This window comes from Borostomias antarcticus (assembly GCF_949987555.1).
Source record: "Borostomias antarcticus genome assembly, chromosome: 7".
In the NCBI taxonomy this organism is placed as follows: domain Eukaryota; kingdom Metazoa; phylum Chordata; class Actinopteri; order Stomiiformes; family Stomiidae; genus Borostomias; species Borostomias antarcticus.
The window spans coordinates 2541824-2560145 of NC_140240.1; the positions used below are offsets into that span (position 1 = coordinate 2541824).

The 18322-nt window shown below is 45.4% G+C and overlaps 1 protein-coding gene across 1 annotated transcript in view; it reads right to left on the reverse strand.

The window, feature by feature from the left end:
* Nucleotides 1-18322, reverse strand: part of fhit (fragile histidine triad diadenosine triphosphatase) — a 178069-nt gene that overhangs the window by 116529 nt on the left and 43218 nt on the right. Inside the window, exon 3 of the mRNA XM_084441054.1 lies at nt 5987-6108. Coding sequence (XP_084297180.1) covers nt 5987-6092 — 106 coding nt within the window. The 5' untranslated portion in view covers nt 6093-6108. The remainder of the gene's footprint in view (nt 1-5986; nt 6109-18322) is intronic.

Genomic DNA, 18322 nt, shown 5'->3' on the forward strand with positions numbered 1-18322 from the left:
AATGAGCAGAAGCGTCCGACACCGGTCCGGAGAAGATTAAGCCTCACGCACGCCAGTCTGGGTAAGTCCATCCCGGGAGGGGAAGGACCGGCGGCCGGGATGAAATCACGGAGTGATTTGCCTCCCACTCCGCACGCCAGATGTAGTCCACTCATCCTGCCTTGCTGATGTTAAGATCTCTGCATTGCTGCAGGAGATCCCGTACGGCAGGCACAAAAGGGTGTCTTGTCTTGAGATGCCAGGGAGGCTCTCCTGTTGCAGTGAGCCTGTCGTGGGGCAGGTGGTTAAGCTCCACAGCCCAGCAGGCGAGACGTGCTGTTATTCCTGTGCGGCAGAGGCCAGCAGGCTGGATGCCTGCAAGGATGGGAAGGTTGTCCACAGGAGTGGGACGCAGGCATCCTGTCAAGACATGCAAAGCTTCGTTGATAGGCGGATCGATGAGGCGGGTGTGAGCGCTGCGACACCAAACTGGTGCGCAATATTCACTGGTTGAGTAGACCAGGGCTAGGGCTGCCGTACGCAGTGTTTTTGCGCCGTAGCCCCAGCCTGATCGGACCAGTCGCCTCATCAACGCCACACGAGCTGTTAACTTCTTGGCAGTGACTCGAGGTGTCAGCGGAACGTGAGCGACCTGTCCAATGTCATGCCGAGATCCGACACCATCTTTGCCTCGCTGAGCTTCAATCTCCATTTACGGAGGTATGGCGCCAGTGTCTGCATGTCCTGGCTCAAGGTCTCCTCCACAGCCTGCCAGTCTCCAGCTGAGTACACCAGCGCAAGGTCGTCTGCGTTGGCATACTTCCTGGAGACTGTGATCGGCAGGTCGTAGGTGTATCCCATGTTAACAGGTTAGAAATAAAAAGGTGGGGGCTCTGCACTCCTGCAACTCAGAAGACCCAACGACCTGATTTATTTGCTATGACTGCCAGCGTGGAAGCACAGTGATCCATGCCGCAGAGAAAGACGTTGCAGAAAAACAGGCATAGTAGTGAGCAGTTAAGTCTCCATCTGAAATGGAGATTGTGACAGACAGTGACGGAGATGGCTGGGAGAACCTGTCAAAACATCCCAGAGAAAGGAGGCGGCGTGCAATCCTTTCACTGTGGTGTGTTAACGTAGACAAAGACACTGAAGAACAGCCGTGGCACCAGGCGATCCAAGTACCACAGAGCACAAGGGTTATACAGTACATCAACATGTATTTAATGAAGTGTTGTGAGGACATGGCTGTGTTAGAGCGTACTTCTATTCCAACTAGTGATTCAAGGAGTCTGCCATTCAAACTGTAATTGCCTCAATTATTATGGGGGGCAAATAAATATAGTGCATTCCAATGTCTTCACATACAAGGTCTGACAACCATTGACCTTCTTCTGCTCTCCTTCTGTACAGTATGTTGTCTATCACATTTGATCTCCTTGTAAACACATGGGAGAAAAAAAACAGCAACTGGAAAGCAGACATCCATTGACATTTACCACATCGCCATCAGAACATTCAAGCAGTTACGGTACCTTGGGGGTTGTCACTAGAACAAAGACCCAGCGATGTGCTTATCCCCGACTGTGTCTAATAATGTGTGTTGCTAGATCGTCAGATAACAAGAGATACCGTTAACCGCGCTAATCGACTCTTTCTCCCTCCATGTGTCACCTCAGGAAGATGAGAACATTTTTCACTAATTATGAATTCTAATAGGATTACTGGATCTACGTAATCAACTACTCTTGAGTATGGCATTAATGAATTCCTCCAGAAAGGGAGACGCTTAATCAAAGACAGTGATTTGTGTTGTTGAGGAGATTTGCACGTTAGTACTGGGAGTAGTCCTCTTGAGCAACGTCGGGTCCCAGAGGGGAATCGTCGACGTGCATGTTGGCGGCTGATATGACACAGTATAATCCATCTCTGCAAGCTTGACCTTCAGCCATTGCTCAGCCAGTGCAAAGCTAAAGTACACAACGCGATTATGTTCTCCTGTCGTTCTGGGGCACAAATGGTCCATCCATAAACAACGGCTAGGTAGCTGTTTAGCCGATATAGCCGGTCAGATCAACGGTGTGTTAGATGTTTGCAGTACTGTACTGATACCTACACAGACATGGTGACACATGGGTCTGCAGTGTGTGTTCCGACATTAGCAGATCAAATTAGGTTTATCACTGCCATTGATTATGAGCCCTTGATTCAGATTCAGATTTGTATTTGTCACATCTACTATATATCGTGTGTACTATACCCATGGTGGTGCCAAAAAAACACTTGTGAGTCAATAGTATTGCAACTCCTGATCGCTCCCAACACAGAGATACGTACCACGTGGTACCAACATCGTAATTCTATTGGCTCACAAGAACCAAACCTCAGACATCTCAGACAGAACATTCAGAATCAGAATCCATTCATCATTTTTCAACATGTAGTACTAGAAATTAGCTTTTGGTCGTGCATTCAGATATAAATTTGCTTTTCGGTGCATAACATTGAGACAGGGTGCAGGGACAAGACAGGACAGTGTAAAGACAGGACAGGACAGTGTGAAGACTGGACAGTGGAAAGGACAAGTACAAAATGCTAGTGCAAAAAAGGATAAGCTAAAAAAAATAACAATATACAAAAAATAGTGCAGTCCGTGTGTATATATAGTGAATATGCACAGTGTATATGAGTGTTATGTGTAAGTGAGTGTGTGTGTGTGTGTGTGTGTGTGTGTGTGTGTGTGTGTGTGTGTGTGTATGTGTATATGTGTGTTCGGCATGATGTGTGAGTGCGATGCGTCCTATACTGTACATACATTCGGGTTATGTGCATTTATCGACAAAGTCTCTCAACAATGATGGAGTCCGTGGTGTGTGCATGTGTGTGGGGGGTGGGGGGGGGGGGGTAGTCAAAGGGGGACACAAGCCTTGTTGAAGAGGCTGATGGCCGTGGGGAAGAAGCTGCCTTCGTGGTGCCGAAGCTGCCTAATGGACCGCAGTCTCTTGCCTGAGGGGAGTGGCACCAAGAGATTACGGCCGGGGCGGGAGGGGTTGGCCGCAATCTTTCCGGCCCACTTCAGAGTTAGACCAGGAAGGAGGGCAGGCTGTAGCCCATCACCTTCTCAGCGGATTGGATAACGTGCTGCAGTTTGGCCCTGTCCTTTGCTGTAGCAGCGGAGTACCAGATGGTGATGGAGAATGTGAGGATGGACTCAAGATGGAGGTGTTGAAGAGTACCATCATTTCCTAGTGCAAATGTATTCAGCTGCCTCAGGAAGTACATCCTCTGCTGTGCGTTCTTCGCGAGGGAGTTGGTGTTTGGTTCCCATTTGAGGTCCTGGGAGATGGTGGTGCCCAGGAAGTGGAGTTGACAGTGGACACTGGGATGCAAGGTTATTATAGTTAACGAAAACTAACTAAAAAAACGAAAACTAGGTGTGAAAAAACATTTTTGTTAACTGAAATAAAAATAAAAACTAGACTTTACAAAAAAACGATAACTAACTAAAACTGTATTGTGTGTTTACAAAACTAACTAAAATAAACTAAAATTATTGAGAAAATTTCCTTAGTTTACAAATTAAACGAAACAAATTGAAAACAAAAAGTTAAAACGATATAAAAATAAAAACTAATGAAAAAAGCTTAACTATTATAACCTTGCTGGGATGTCATTCAATGTGATGGGGGGGGGGTGGTTTCTTTCTAAAGTCTACAATCATCTCCCCTGTCTTGAGAGCTCTGAGCTCCAGGTTGTTTTGGCCACACCAGGACAGCAGTTGGTCGATCTCCCACATGTAGGTGGACTCGTCTCCCTCAAAGATGAGTCTGATGAGGTTGGTGTTGTCCGCAAACGTCAGGAGCTGACTGTCTGTCTATCTACTGTATACTATCCTATTCAACAAGTTAATATAGGTCTCTGGGATCTCCAAAGCATGTCTTTGAATATTTTTTTTTTACTGAAAATACCACTCAGATTAAGCATTCTAGCATGCCTCCACGGTTTTAACGCATGTCTGCTGGCCAATCAGAAAAGAGTATTAACCCAGGCCATGGTATAAAAATCCATTCTAGCATTAGAACATCTATAACACAGCTTCATCAAAACAAAGAAGCACCAGGCAATGTCCCAGGCTACTGGCTTAAACTACAACCCGTTTTCAGCCAGTGTCTGTCCGTCTTGTCAATTTACCCACAATCCAGGGCGCTCTCCATCGATATGCACGCGCATCATAAAAACAGACATTTTCTCCCTCAAATCGTTCATATTTATGTCCATCTCCCAGAGAAGTGGAAGCGATTACCTGAGATTACTGAAGAGCCAAGTCACTGTGTGGCCAGGACGTATGCCATGGTGCACATCATGTCTGCTTTGTGAGTAGCAAGCAACTCATATCTTGGAAGATAAATAGATGGATAAGAAGTGTGTGTGTGTGGGGGGGGGGAAGTGATAGAGAGAGAGAGAAGAGAGAGCCTGTTGGGGATGCACAGTGACTTGAATGCATGCTGGATCAACCTGTAGGGATTGTTCCTGTTGCGCAAGGGGCCCCTCTATCCCAGCAATGCTGAAAACATCTCTCAGCCCGAGTACAGCCGGCAGCAGCCGGCACCTCAGATTAGTCAAGTGCTCCGAGCGCTGTATCCACACCATTCGATGTGCTGATACCAGAGCAGAGGATGGAGCTTTGATGTAAGCCCTTACACAGCAGACAAAATGCAGCTGACATGAAGAGCTCTGCCCATCCATATTCAACCGCACAGTATATGGGTTCACACACACACACACACACACACACACGCACACACACACACTCACACACATACACAGACAAACACACAAACACACACACACACACATACATGCATACATACTGTCATACTGTACTGTAAGTGTGCATCCGCCTACACATTCACAAACACACACAGACTTAGCTAAGAGGTGGCCTTCAACACCATGGTGATAATCACAGTGTCTAGTCAGGAATTTGCTTCCTGGCATTATTATAATGCATGCTCAATGTGGGCCGAGAACGTATTATGATTAAAACATGCTAATGTATTCTGTATGGGCTAAGAACACTGTTGCCTCTTCTAAGACTGTACGGATTATACAGCAATGCCCTATAATGTGGTAAAAAATTCTTCCCCAGACCGAAGATAATCGAAACATAGAGGAGTTACGGAAGGCAGAACAGCACTTGAGGAACTCAAGCACAAAACCAAGGACTGATTATTATTCCAGAAAGAGAATAAGCACATTATTCAAGCAAATCAGAGATGGAAATCATGCAAATGAATGCAAGGTTTGCTCTTGCTGGTTGAAAACGATGATTAATAGACAAAAGTACTGAGTTTTTCACATAATGAGAGAGGAACGTGGAGACTAGACTAGACCTCTGCTTTGGCTACGGCTGTTTCCATTAAGAGGAACACATATGTTGTAAAGTTATGTTTTCATACAAAACCAAACTTTCTTCAGACTAAACAACGTGAGTGCTTGTCCTCTCATTCCAGCCAAGTGGAATTGTTCTTTTTCCTCCTTCTTGTCTTTTGTCCTCTGTACTTGTGGTAAACATCTGTTTACTCCTACAGAGGTTACCCGCCTCAGCAAAGACACACTGTTGCTGGGCAACCAGATAAAGCGATAGAACTGCTCCATTGAGCACAGAATGTTCTCATCAGGGAAGGGAGAGCTGAGTGGGAGGGAGACAGACAGACAGACAGACAGATAGACAGATAGATCAAACGGACAGACTGACAGAGAGAGAGACAGGCAGACAGACAGACAGACAGACAGGCAGACAGACAGACAGACAGACAGACAGACAGACAGACAGACAGACAGACAGACAGACAGAGAGGTAGACAGAGAGAGAGAGAGAGGGTGCAGTGCCCTACCTGTTTTGCTATGATTAAGGTTGATTCCATGTCAGCTGACCCTGTCCCTCACCCCCAGCCCAGCGATGTGCCCCTCTGCCTTGTCAGAGCAGTGATGCACTTTAGGATACGTCCAGGTACCACCGGTTTCCTGTTGACCAGGGCAAAGGTCAGCTCCGTCTGCAGGAACACAGCAGACGCCTTGACGAGGTGCTGTCCAAACCAGAACGTAGACATGTTAACCACCGCAGGCCTGGAACAGAGAGAAGAACTTCATGTAGGCTAATCCACAACAACTAAAGGGAGGTGCTGGATATTTAAGAGAAGATAGACAGTCTCAGGGCTATGGACAATGCTCTCTCTTTACAATAAATCTACTTTTTATCAAACGTATTTCAAGGTACAGGAACCCTGGCACACAAAGCATGAAATTCAAGCTCTTGATGCTTGAAATTTAACAAAATAGTCCCCTCATATCAAGAAGTCTAAATCCCGAGTCAAATAAAAGAAAAAATAATGAATGCTCTGATTGGAGAAGCGTATTAACAAGCAGTTAATACTGAGATACCGAGCCAGGTGCCTCAGCGAAGCCAATCGCTTATTTTGAACCTTGTTAAAACAAAAGTTGGTGATATCGGGCAGGTGAAATGAAGAGTCCTCTTATCAGACCATGTAAAAGACAAGATGGAACCGGCACCATATCTGACAAACACTCCTCCGTCAATTGTCAAAGGACTAACTCCCTGTTGAGAAAAATATATCACGGCGACCACACAATTTAAATTTTCAGCCAACCTCACCCACTCACTCCATTTCGCCTTCATGCAAATTCTCTCTCTCACTTCAATTATTTTTCACATATCTCTCTGGAATACTATACAGTATTGCTGCCCAGCTACTGTACCTCAGGTAGAGCTTGAGACTCTTAAACTCGGGGCCATACTGTAGTAGTTAGAGCGAGCCCCATGTTGGGCACAGGGCGTAGGCTAAGCATTTCATTGTGCGTGGTACCAATATCATGCACATATGCAAGATTTGATCATTTCCAGCATGTTGAATATTTGAAGATGTCAAAAGGATGCGGAAGTGCCCGTTGCCTTCAATGTTAAAAGTTTGCTGTAAAAACACCACTTCAAGAACCGAAATAGTAAAAATAACAGGCTGAATACACTATCGGGGTTAGAAACTCATCATTACCAGACTCTGATTGTTTTTCACTGCCGTTGTTTTCGCGTTTGGAAATACATGGAGGTGAATGCAGCTGACAGCTAACTATGGCTCATTCACCTCCATGTATTTCCAAACGCGAAAACAACGGCAGTGAAAAACAATCAGAGTCTGGTAATGATGAGTTTGTAACCCCGATAGTGTATTCAGCTTGTTATTTTGACTATTTCGGTTCTTGAAGTGGTGTTTTTACAGCAAACTTTTAACATTGAAGTCAACGGGCACTTCCGCATCCGCACCCCAGACTGACCAATATGGCTGCCAGGTGAATAAGGCGAATACAGTAATACTGGTGTGGTGCGTCTGGTGTGGTGTCATAATCATAATGCCCTGCGCAAGACTGTGACCTGCAGGCTGGAAAGTGAAATAAAAAATCCATAGAGCGCAGCAAATTACCAGAGAGTCCAAAAACAAACAGAAAAAACACCTCCTGGGTGCGCGGCGATGTATGCCTGTCTAGAAACCAGCAAATTGGCGAGCTACCATGACGGCTTCCTGTTCAATTTAATTACACCTAATGACTGCGAAAAGGATTCCCCTTTTGAAATGTGCGCATGACTTATTGTAATGGGGTTAAATGAGGCCTAAGCAATTACACGGGCCCCTCTCTGAGGGCTCCGTGGCCCGATGGAGGCTGGGAGACCGAGGAGGCGGAGACGGAGGAGAAGAGAGCTGAGGCCTGGAGATAATCATGCTGAGCTTCTCTCGCTCTCTCCTCAGCACTCCGTCACACTCTCCATCTCCCCAACTCCTGCCCTTGTACTGAAACATCACACGGTCATGGTAGAGGGAGCACAAGCAGATGAGGGGAGAGAGAGAGAGAGAGAGAGAGAGAGAGAAAGAAAGAAAGAAAGAAAGAAAGAAAGAAAGAAAGAAAGAAAGAAAGAAAGAAAGAAAGAAAAAAAGAAAGAGAGAAAGAAAGAAAGAAAGAAAGAAAGAAAGAAAGAAAGAAAGAAAGTGAAAAAGAGAAAAAGAGAGCACACACCAGTCATGTTCCAGTCAGAGAGAAGGATTCAAGATTCAAGAAGTTTGTCATGTGCATGGTTAGACACAGTGGTTACACCACACAATGAAATTCTTACTTTGCTTTGTCCTCCAATGCACACATCCTAAGTCTACTAAGTAATAATAATATAAAACATTGTAATAACAATAAAATATCAATAAATTAGCAAAACTCAAAATATAAGGTGGAAAAATACAATACAATAGTGCAATAGCAACAGTATTACAATAGCAGCAGTAGGGTGTAAGTTATCAGTAGAATGGCGTGTGTATGTGTGTGTGTGTGTGTGTGTGTGAGAGAGAGAGAGAGAGAGAGAGAGAGAGAGAGAGAGAGAGAGAGAGAAAGAGAGAGAGAGAGAGAGAGAAGGGGGACCTGGAAGAATTTGGACCTAGTCCCAGAAGACATACTCACATATACTCACCAGCTGTCTCCTCCAACAATTCCACAATTAAGAATTTGAATGCTGCAATTAGTTCATTGGGCACAGCGATGACCTACTTAATGTTTGCCTTTGACCCATTTCAACAGGCTTAATTTAAAATACTAAGGCCCTTCAAGTCTGGGTGTATATGCTTGCATGTACATGCTTGGGCGTATGGCTATGCAGACTGCAGAGGCAGGCTCAAGACGGTTTCATGAGCAAGGGAACAGCCCCTTACAGCTGTTTGCTCACCTTTCAGTCAGTAATTCAGCCATTTTTATGATACATGACTACAATCTCCCCATAGCAGAGCGGGCCATGAGAAATCTATCACCACACGAGACACTGTTTGTGTAACATTACGCCCAGGAGCACACGCAGAGGTCACCCATCTAATCCTTATCTGTAACCTTGAACACACAGAGGCGTCTGAGCAGCGCATAATCCTGCTATCGAGGAGCACACGGCCGCTGCCTGATACCTTCGCTCTTTGTCAGATAGCATTATCCCCATGCAGATCTGACCACGGCCAAGACCAGCATCAGTCCAAGACCAGCAGCCCCACAAGACCAGCAGCCCCCCAAGTCCATCAGAGCACAGGGAGGACCCCTCCCCTCCCCTGGTATTGTATTTTGTATGTCATAATTGCCTGTATTTTGTATGTTGTATAGCATTTTGTATGTCGCTCTTTCTTCCTTTTTATGTGTTATTTGTATTGTGAAGCGCTTTGTGCATTCGTGCTGTGAAAGGCGCTATATAAATAAAGTTTACTTACTTACTTACTTACATTTCTCTGACTGCAGCCACTCACTATGGAAATTGACCTTTATAACATCCTGATGTTTTACACTTGACTTGAATGTAGGAAAGACCGTACTCACACAATACGCCGCATGCACATATACACATACAGTACACATACTCACCTACACATTACACTCTGCATACTCACTGTATTACTGCACCACTTTTTGGTACATTGTTCTTTTCTTTAGCTTATCCTTTTTTTGCACTACTGTAGCTTTTTGTACTTGCCATTAGCACTGTGCTGTCTTTGCAATGTCCTGTCTCCTCCCTGCACCCTGTCCAATGTTGTCTAAATGTTATGCGCCTTGCCCGAAAGCAAATTCCTAGTATGTTGTAAAACTGCACGGCAACAGACAGATTCTGATTCTGACTTTGAACATGATAAAGAGCAATTCTCTGTATCTGCTCCTGTTTGCATTTTCCTCAGACGTCGTTGGCCTGACAGCATTCATATTTGGCATGGGTATCCGCAGGGGTCCCAGGCAGATGGTGCGGGGAAAGATTTTTAATTAATTTACGTTTTGGCTATTATAATAGGCTACATAGCCAATTATTGATTGTGTGCTCCAACGGGTAACACAACTAGTCATCGTAATTATTGTTTGGACACAACTTGTAAATAGTGTGTGTTTTCAATAGGCTACACTCAGCAAGATCAAGACCTTATCATACGGCATCTGCGAGAGCGTGGCACCGGATCTGCAATGTCTGAACTGACCTCTGAAGCCAAGGGGTCAACTCAATCACCGGCACACACTATTTTACTCATAGGCTAGTAAACGGCTATTGATTATCCCGCTGAGTCTGCCAGGTTGGAGGCCAAGCCCTGCGGTGAAAACACTGAGAACTGAGAAGATACTTCCACCTTTCAAACTCTAGCTAAAAGCTATTACAGACTAATCTAGTATTGGACACAATTTTTCAATCTGTTGAGAATGTACACAGCAGGCAACTGGTATTGTACAACAGGCATACGTCTTTTTCCAGGGCAGTCTATGTGGTTTCTTGTCATCATTAACCTTAAGCTCAATCACTCTAAGAGTTGTATGTGTAACCCTAACCGCCAAGAAATACATTCTGCACATATTAAAATATCTCTTTGTAGGACACAGTTCTTACGTGACTGTAGGAAATGTGAAAAAAGAAATGTGTAATTATTTTATTTTTCAATATTAATATTCATTATTACACCGCAACAATCGCCATTCTACCAGTGAATTATTTCTCGATACGATAAATATTCACCGTTGCTAAGGACAACACATTGTCTAAGGGCGACAGTTGGAAGTTGTCTGAAAGTTTGAACATTCTAAACAATAACAGTTTGGCTGTTGTAGCCGATGTTCAATCTCCGAAAATGTCTGTTGCCCAAACACATGGAACCATTTCGCTGGTGAAATAAAAAAGTGTAGTCTTATTAGTATTAATGTCATTGGTAAGTAGCCGTGTAATAAGCGGGATAACGTACTGCCAGCTCAGTTTCGCCTCGGGGTTCCGAACGCACTGTCGGCCTCTTCTTTTTCGATAATCACCGGCTGGCCATATGTTATCCCTTAGGCTACATAATATTCTCTGTCTGCAGCATGCTACTTCCCTCTGTTTCTCAATGGCTGCTGGACAGACAATGAAGGGATGAAGGCTCCATAATGAAGCTAGCGCTGCTGGGTGCCGACAGTCTGAGCTGTAATTTAGAAGTTGAGGGTCGCATGGTGAAACTGCGGATGCTCCGAGTATAGTAAGCCGAGGGGCAACCTCCATTACAGCCCTGGCCAGTTTAAACGATAGCTACAACGCTCTAATCTCAAATTGCTTTTCCCCAACAAATATGCCCCAGTGTGGACTCAAGTCATACAGAGACACTAACACACAGTCACACAGAGCAGCACACACACAAAAGGCAAACAAGAACAAAGCACACACACATATGATCATATGATCATGTGTCGTCCCCCCCCCCCCCCCCCCCCACACACACATGCACACACATATAACTGAGGAAGAAAATAAGGGCTTAATCCTGTATCTTGTCACTGCAGCACCAGCAGTGTTGTGTGTACAGTAGCTTTTCCGATTCAAGGCTGCAGATACAGTGCTATGCTCTGCTTACGTGCAGGATCCAGGAAGAACCACAGAGCTCCCAGCCCCCCATCACCGTCTGGGGATTCATCCCCCCCAGCACGCCCCACTGACGGAGCTCACAACGGATCAGACGCGAGTCCCTCTTCCATCACATCAGCTGTGATGATATCCAGATGCAGATCCAGTAATGATGGATTGTCATGAGCTTACAGTCGCAATCATCCATCAATCCCCTTTTTCTGACTGTGGATATAGCAGACTGAGTCCTGATACTCCGACCATAATCCATTTCCCTATCACAGCCTCTTGCATTGGACTTTAGATCCAGGAAGGAGGCAAGTTAACAACACGGGTGGAGAGTATCACCTCAGAAAATAACATGACCCCAGCCACATTGGTAGGTTTCCTAAGTCAGAGTGTGCTGTTGAAGTGGAATCGCGTGCCAAACTTTGTGTTTAATAAATATACACAAACAGCCGATGTGCTTTGTAAACGATACTTCCAAATTATAAAGTGTGGGGTGAAGTCTCCAATTAAATCTACTGTTGCCCAAAGAGTGAAGGTAGCCCCCTAAGCACTCATATCAATAAAGCCGTGCTGAAAGATGTATTGCTCTCCCAACAGCAGGTCTCTGACAACCTGGAAGAAATTAATGAGCACCGGACCAGCAACACTGAGACCGTTTTGCCACGACAGATAGCCACACACAGAGACAGCTCAACACAATGCAGTTCATGTACATACAGTACCTATGTGCATGGATAATGGAGAGAATGATGGTTACGCATTGTAACCCTAGTTCTATGAGTGGAGCGGAGCCCCACAGTGATAGCTCCTGAATAAACCGTGGCAGTGGAAGCCACGTGCGCACTCTGGGACAGCACGTTCGGCCAATGAGGGATGAAACACGGTTCCACAGACGTCACGGCCATCACTTCCGCATACCATCTCGCCCAGTGACGGTCTGGCGCTATCAGTATCACTGATAGACCGTCCGACCGTACCCTGGTGGGAAGGCATACAACAACACCTTTGGCTAGGGGGCTTGCGCGAACAGCGACGTGTGCAGATACTCTGCCTATTGGAACGCCTACGTACTATTAAGCACGGTTCCTCCAATAGTCAAGGTCCGCTCCCAACGACCTCGGTATCCGCCCAAGGCGCCGACTGTGTCTCACAGGATCCAGACGGAGCCGTGCGAACAATCTCTGGGTGCGCCTCATGTGCAGCAGGCCCAGGGACAGACTTCCGCCATGAGGCCCAGAAGGTGCATGATCAATAGAATCGAGACCTTCAGAAATGGACGGAATAGGCTGAGACTCCTCTCGTTTCCCTCCTTGGGTCGGACAGACGCGCTCTCATAGTTCCCGTGTACAGATTGATACCCAAGTAAACAATCTGATGGGCCGGCCACAGAGCGCTCTTGTCCCAATTGACCGCAAACCCCAGGTCGGTGAGATGTCTCACCACGGTGGCGGTGTGCGTCAAGCCAGAACAGGTGACGGAGCCAGAACCAGCAGGTCATCCAGGTACTCAAGGATCCTGATGCCCTGCCGGCGCAGTGGTCTCAACGCCGTCTCCACACATAATGGAGAAAGTCCTGGGGCGAGCACATATCCAAACAGGAGTCTGGTATATTCGTACACCACTCCCAGCCCAGAACGCATCCTATGCTGAGGAGTTATTGGCACGTGGACCACAGTTACCGCTCCCTTCAATAAAAGCTCTGCAATCTCTGCTGACAGAGCTGAAGCTTGATCGGGATGCGGTATCACCATCTCCACAACGCCATGAAGGGTGGAGGGGGGGCAGCGAAACTGAATGGAATACCCCTCCATCAGAATGCGCTGTAACCAGCTGTCCAGGAGGCACATCTCCTGCCAGATTGTTAAGCGGTTTGAAAAATGCTGGGCCAGAGATCAGATTGAGGATTCTGCCGTAATTCAACTTGGCCCTGACCGCCACCGGACAGCGGAGAAACTGTACTTGGCCTGATCCAAGTCCGGCCGTTCCCGAAAAGGACATGAAAAATCCCCATAAGAAGTTCAATGCCCCGATTCAGTAGGAGGGTGAATGGCAAGGGAAGACACCGTGGCTCGACCCGGACACATGAAAGTTTTTCCGACGAGACCGAAGCTCTGAGCAGACCGGTCCTGTCATACTCCCAACCCCCCCCCCCCCCCCCCCTCCCAACCCCATCTGTCCCGCCCTCCGCGGGTACAGGATCTTGGTTCGCCAACAGCAGCGGCAGGCAGTCAAAGAACTGCGCCCAGGTGAAGGCTCTCTGAACGCGGGTCTGTTAGTCAGGAGACAGCATCAGACCCGTCCTGGCGTGCTGTGGCACCATGCAGCGGAGCAGAGTGGATATCCCACGTCGCTATAGAGGGCGCCGCAACCGCAGAGTCTTTCCAGTAGACTGGGCAGCGCTGTCCGGGGATCCCGAAGGACGGCGCCAGTTCCACGGTGAGTCGCTGCGCAGTCATCTTCAGTTCTTCTCTTCCCAGTCGTCTTCACAAGTTGAAAAGAGCAGCTGTGCAGGCGAAGCCCGCTTATACAGTGGTGCACCGTACCTGATTGGACACAGGTGCGTATATGTTTTTTTTTCTTCAGTCAGTTCGAGCTAGCCAGGTTTCACTAGCCAATAGGAGCTAGCCGTGTGGGGCGGAGCTCCACGAAATAGAACATCTTAGTCTTCCAGAGTCAACTGCCATGGTAGATTTATTTTATGCTGGTTACTGCAAAAAGTCTTCAAACCTGAGGAAACATCTTCGGCTATAGCAACATAGCTTTAATATACACACGCACATACACACACACACACACACACACACACACACAGACGCAGACGCACACACACACACACACACACACACACACACACACACACACACACACACACACACACAGAAACACCTGCCTGCATTGGATAACCGGACAAGTGGGCATATGATATGAGGCAGCCAACGAAATGACCCTGGACTACCGACAGCAGGCCAGGCTTCCAGGCGACAGCGGATCATTTCTTTGCACCTGATGAGGCATTCGACAACTCAATGCAATCAAATGAAGGCTTGTTAAAAACTAGCCTCCGTCAGGTTACATGAGTGCAGTACACATATTAACCAAGGTCGATATAAAATCAATTAGCAAACAGCAAATAAACCTTCATGGTTTTCACCTGTCAACCATGTCAGGCAACTATGCTAGGTAATAAGAGCCAGGCCATGAGAACAAGATTAAATCTCTTCTGCATTCATTCACAGAGAATTAGATTTAGCATGGCCTAAGCATGCACTATCCGTAATTGTGCTCTTTGCCTGAGCGAGGGAGACATTAAATGAGCTGATAAAGAGCTGTTAGTAATATAGAACAGGTGTGACTGGCTGGGGTTAGAATCACAGTTGTTTTAATTAAACCCATTCTCTGCGTTTGTCACCCATGTATACATGGATGTAGCATCCTGCTTGGCTCTCATAGAAAAATCTTATTTAGATTCAATTTTCTGATCAGACATTGCTAAAAGAGTACACCTGCCAGTTTTTCTTATTACTTTTGTGTTTAGTCCCCAATGTGGAAAAAGGATAGACAGGGGCTCTAACAGCACACACGGAGACAATAATAGCAACATTTACACAAACATGCGGCTATACACTTTTGTAAGTATGGATAGTGCACAAGATGTACAGTAGGGTACTTCATGTGCATTATCTGTTAGTGAAACTGTTTTATATGTATACTTTTTTATATATAACACTGACTGTTCGCAAACAGGTTTTCTATGTCACGATTTAGTATGGAATATCTACTTATTAATCCATATCTACATCTCTCTGTTGCTCCTCCACATCCATATCCCCAGGGGACATACAGAAGATACACATTCTCAGATGGTTCAGCACTAGCCAAAATCCAATTATGATAAACCATTTACCTCAGTACTACAGTATATCAATGCATTTGGTGAATTACTGTTTAACTGTATACCCTACTCTACATGGAGCACTAGTTCTCTGAGGTGAACTCCATCAGATGCGAGGTTGACAGTCTGATAATGACTCAGAACAGCATTCGGCACACAGGGCATTCTGGAGTGTCAACTTAATCGACAGGAGACTCCAATGTGTGAACCCAGAACTGTCAATCAAAGTCTCAGAATAACTACCTATAAATAAATAAATAAATAAAGGCTCGAGACAGAAGATAGATACTTGACAAAACCGGAAAGAACATGACCAAGTTAGCAGTTAACATACGCCTATCAAAAAAATGCAATATGTTCTACATTAAAGTGATTGAAGTGACTTTCTTCCAAACTGTAGTAGTTGTACTAATGGTGAAACACAGCTGAAATGGCCGAGAGCATAAATATAATTGATGATAGCATGTCAGGTAGGGGTTTGTGTTTGTGCTGAAGGAGAGAGTGATAGATGGAGAGATGGAGAGGGAGGAAGGCGTTCACAGTCCTCCTAACTGCTGGTGTCACTTCTTATAAAAGGCTTTACTGACGATGACTGGGATGTACAGTCCGTTCACTTACTCTAGACGATGCACAGTACTTGCGTATGTAAATTTAATGGTATGATGCTGTTGAAAGCGATTTAAAAAAGCTTCAAAGGAGCATATTCAGAGAGTGCAGTGTAAAGCGTGGAGTTGTGTAGCTTGGCCTATGATACAGAATATGTTCGCACAATCAGTAAAAGTCAAAATTGAATAATTGATCAGCAAGTTTCGGTCAGAGCTCTGCGGTGACGTTGATGGGACACTTTCTTATCTAATGAAAAAATACATAAAGAACTTAAATAATTTGCATGAACTCTTTGTTTTGCATGGACAATGTGTAAAATCCAAGTCGCACAAAGCAGCTATGGAGCACTTATCACACTGGGTCTCACCAGTCAGACTCATACTGTATGGTATGACTAGTTGTGAACAACAGCCATAGAAATGCACCCTGCATTAAGAAACTTTATTGACATTACAGACATCCCTCCTCAAGTCAGAGGCATTTGAGATATCCATCCAATCTGGCTGTACATGACTCGGTATCATGATACACTATGTGCCTTGTCAGCAAACCATCTCCCGGAACCGACATTAGCAGTGGAAATAAGATTAGGTGTGCAGAGTGCCCCCCTTGCCTTATAGGTCAGATCCTGTCCCAACCCCAACCCTTATTCTAACCCCAACCCACACTAGGGGCTGGAAGAAGCACACCAAAACCCACCCGCCGATCTCCACTGCACAAGTAGAGTAGCGGTGAGAGCAATGGACTCCCACCCGGGAGATCAGGGTTCAAGGCCCCGATGGGGATGACTTTATGGGACTCTACCCCAAACCTCCACATGTTCATCCTTTCACCCCAATCTTTTTATCCCTTACCTTTGTCCAGAAACAGAAGTTGAACCAATTGCAGCAAAATAGCTAACGTTACAGGAATCACCAGTGTAACTGCTTTATCCACTGACCGCTACCATTAATGTTATGGAAGCTGCTGCTAGTTGTTGTGAGCTCATGAGCTAACTGGCTATCCCGCTCTTATTGTGCTGGATTAGCATTGGAAGCACTGAAACTGATGTGTCCAGGCGACAAGACCTATCTTAATTCATCAGACATTATTTCATGTCATTTCAATTCACAGCTACTATATTTCAGTGGCATGACTAGCTTCCATTCTACCAGTCCTGAACAGAAACAAGCCAGCCACGCACATAAGCCAGGCTGGACCTGGTTTCTTAACTTATCCTGTTTTGCACTGTCCTGTCTTTACACGGTTCTGTCTCATCCCTGCACCCTGTCCAATGTTGTCTCCATGTTATGCACCATAACCGAAAGCAAATTCCTAGTATGTTGAAAAACTGCATGGCAATAAAACAAATTCTGATATGTGTTCTTTTTTTTTTTAACCTGCTGTGAGAATTGCAGTACGTACTGTATATAAAACCACCATGCCATTTGTCTGATATGGCACAGATCCATAACAGAACTAGCCTAGGCCTGATGCTTCAACTCATTCATTATTAACCTGGGGCCATTTATTTTCTCTGTTTGCACTTAGATGGCACGTCCACAACAGGTGCCGTAATGAGCAGATGATATGATGACCACATATTACTGTTACATGTTCTCACTGGTCACAATAATACAGTTTTGCTATTCTGTCAAAGGGCAAAGCAACTGAACTTTAGACTACCTTTGTTCAGAGGCGGAATTCAAAGTGGGAAACAAACGACCTTTGACTTTGTAATTTAAGGCACTGCTCATTATCCATGGCTTTGAACATCATCCTTAATGCCAAACTACAGATTAAAATACATCCTCCGAGCGCAAACAGTATAGACATTAGCTTTGAGAGGAAGTCTGTCAGAAAACAGAGGTCATGGGATTTGCACAGTAGGGCTATCTGTATTTGAACAGTAGCACGCCTAATTGATTGTTTGTTGGACCACACTCATATATCGGTTCATCTACAACCCCTGAAATAGAGTATACAATTCTATAGACCACTCAGTACATGTCAGTGGACTGAGATGCTGCCTATAATCTTGGTGTCACTGAATATACATCATAAATTATGCCATGAATACACTAGCAATTAACAAAAAGTAGCACCAGTCTGGCACCTGATTGGCCACTACAAGGAGCCTAATGGGTGATATAAATCCTGGACGAATGAATGCAGACGACCACTCAGAACCACCAAGTAGTTATGCTTCCCACTATATGAAATATGATATTTCAGCTACTTTAATTGGAAGTCTTTCAAATGAGGGGATATTTCCCAAGAACACTGCAGAAGAAAATGACCAACATATCATATTCCTTAGAATTCCTGATGCCTATGACAATGATGCAACGTGAGGTGCACAGCAGCTGCAAATCAGCACCAAACCCGAGGTAAGGTATTCATTAAATGGTAATTTGTATGAA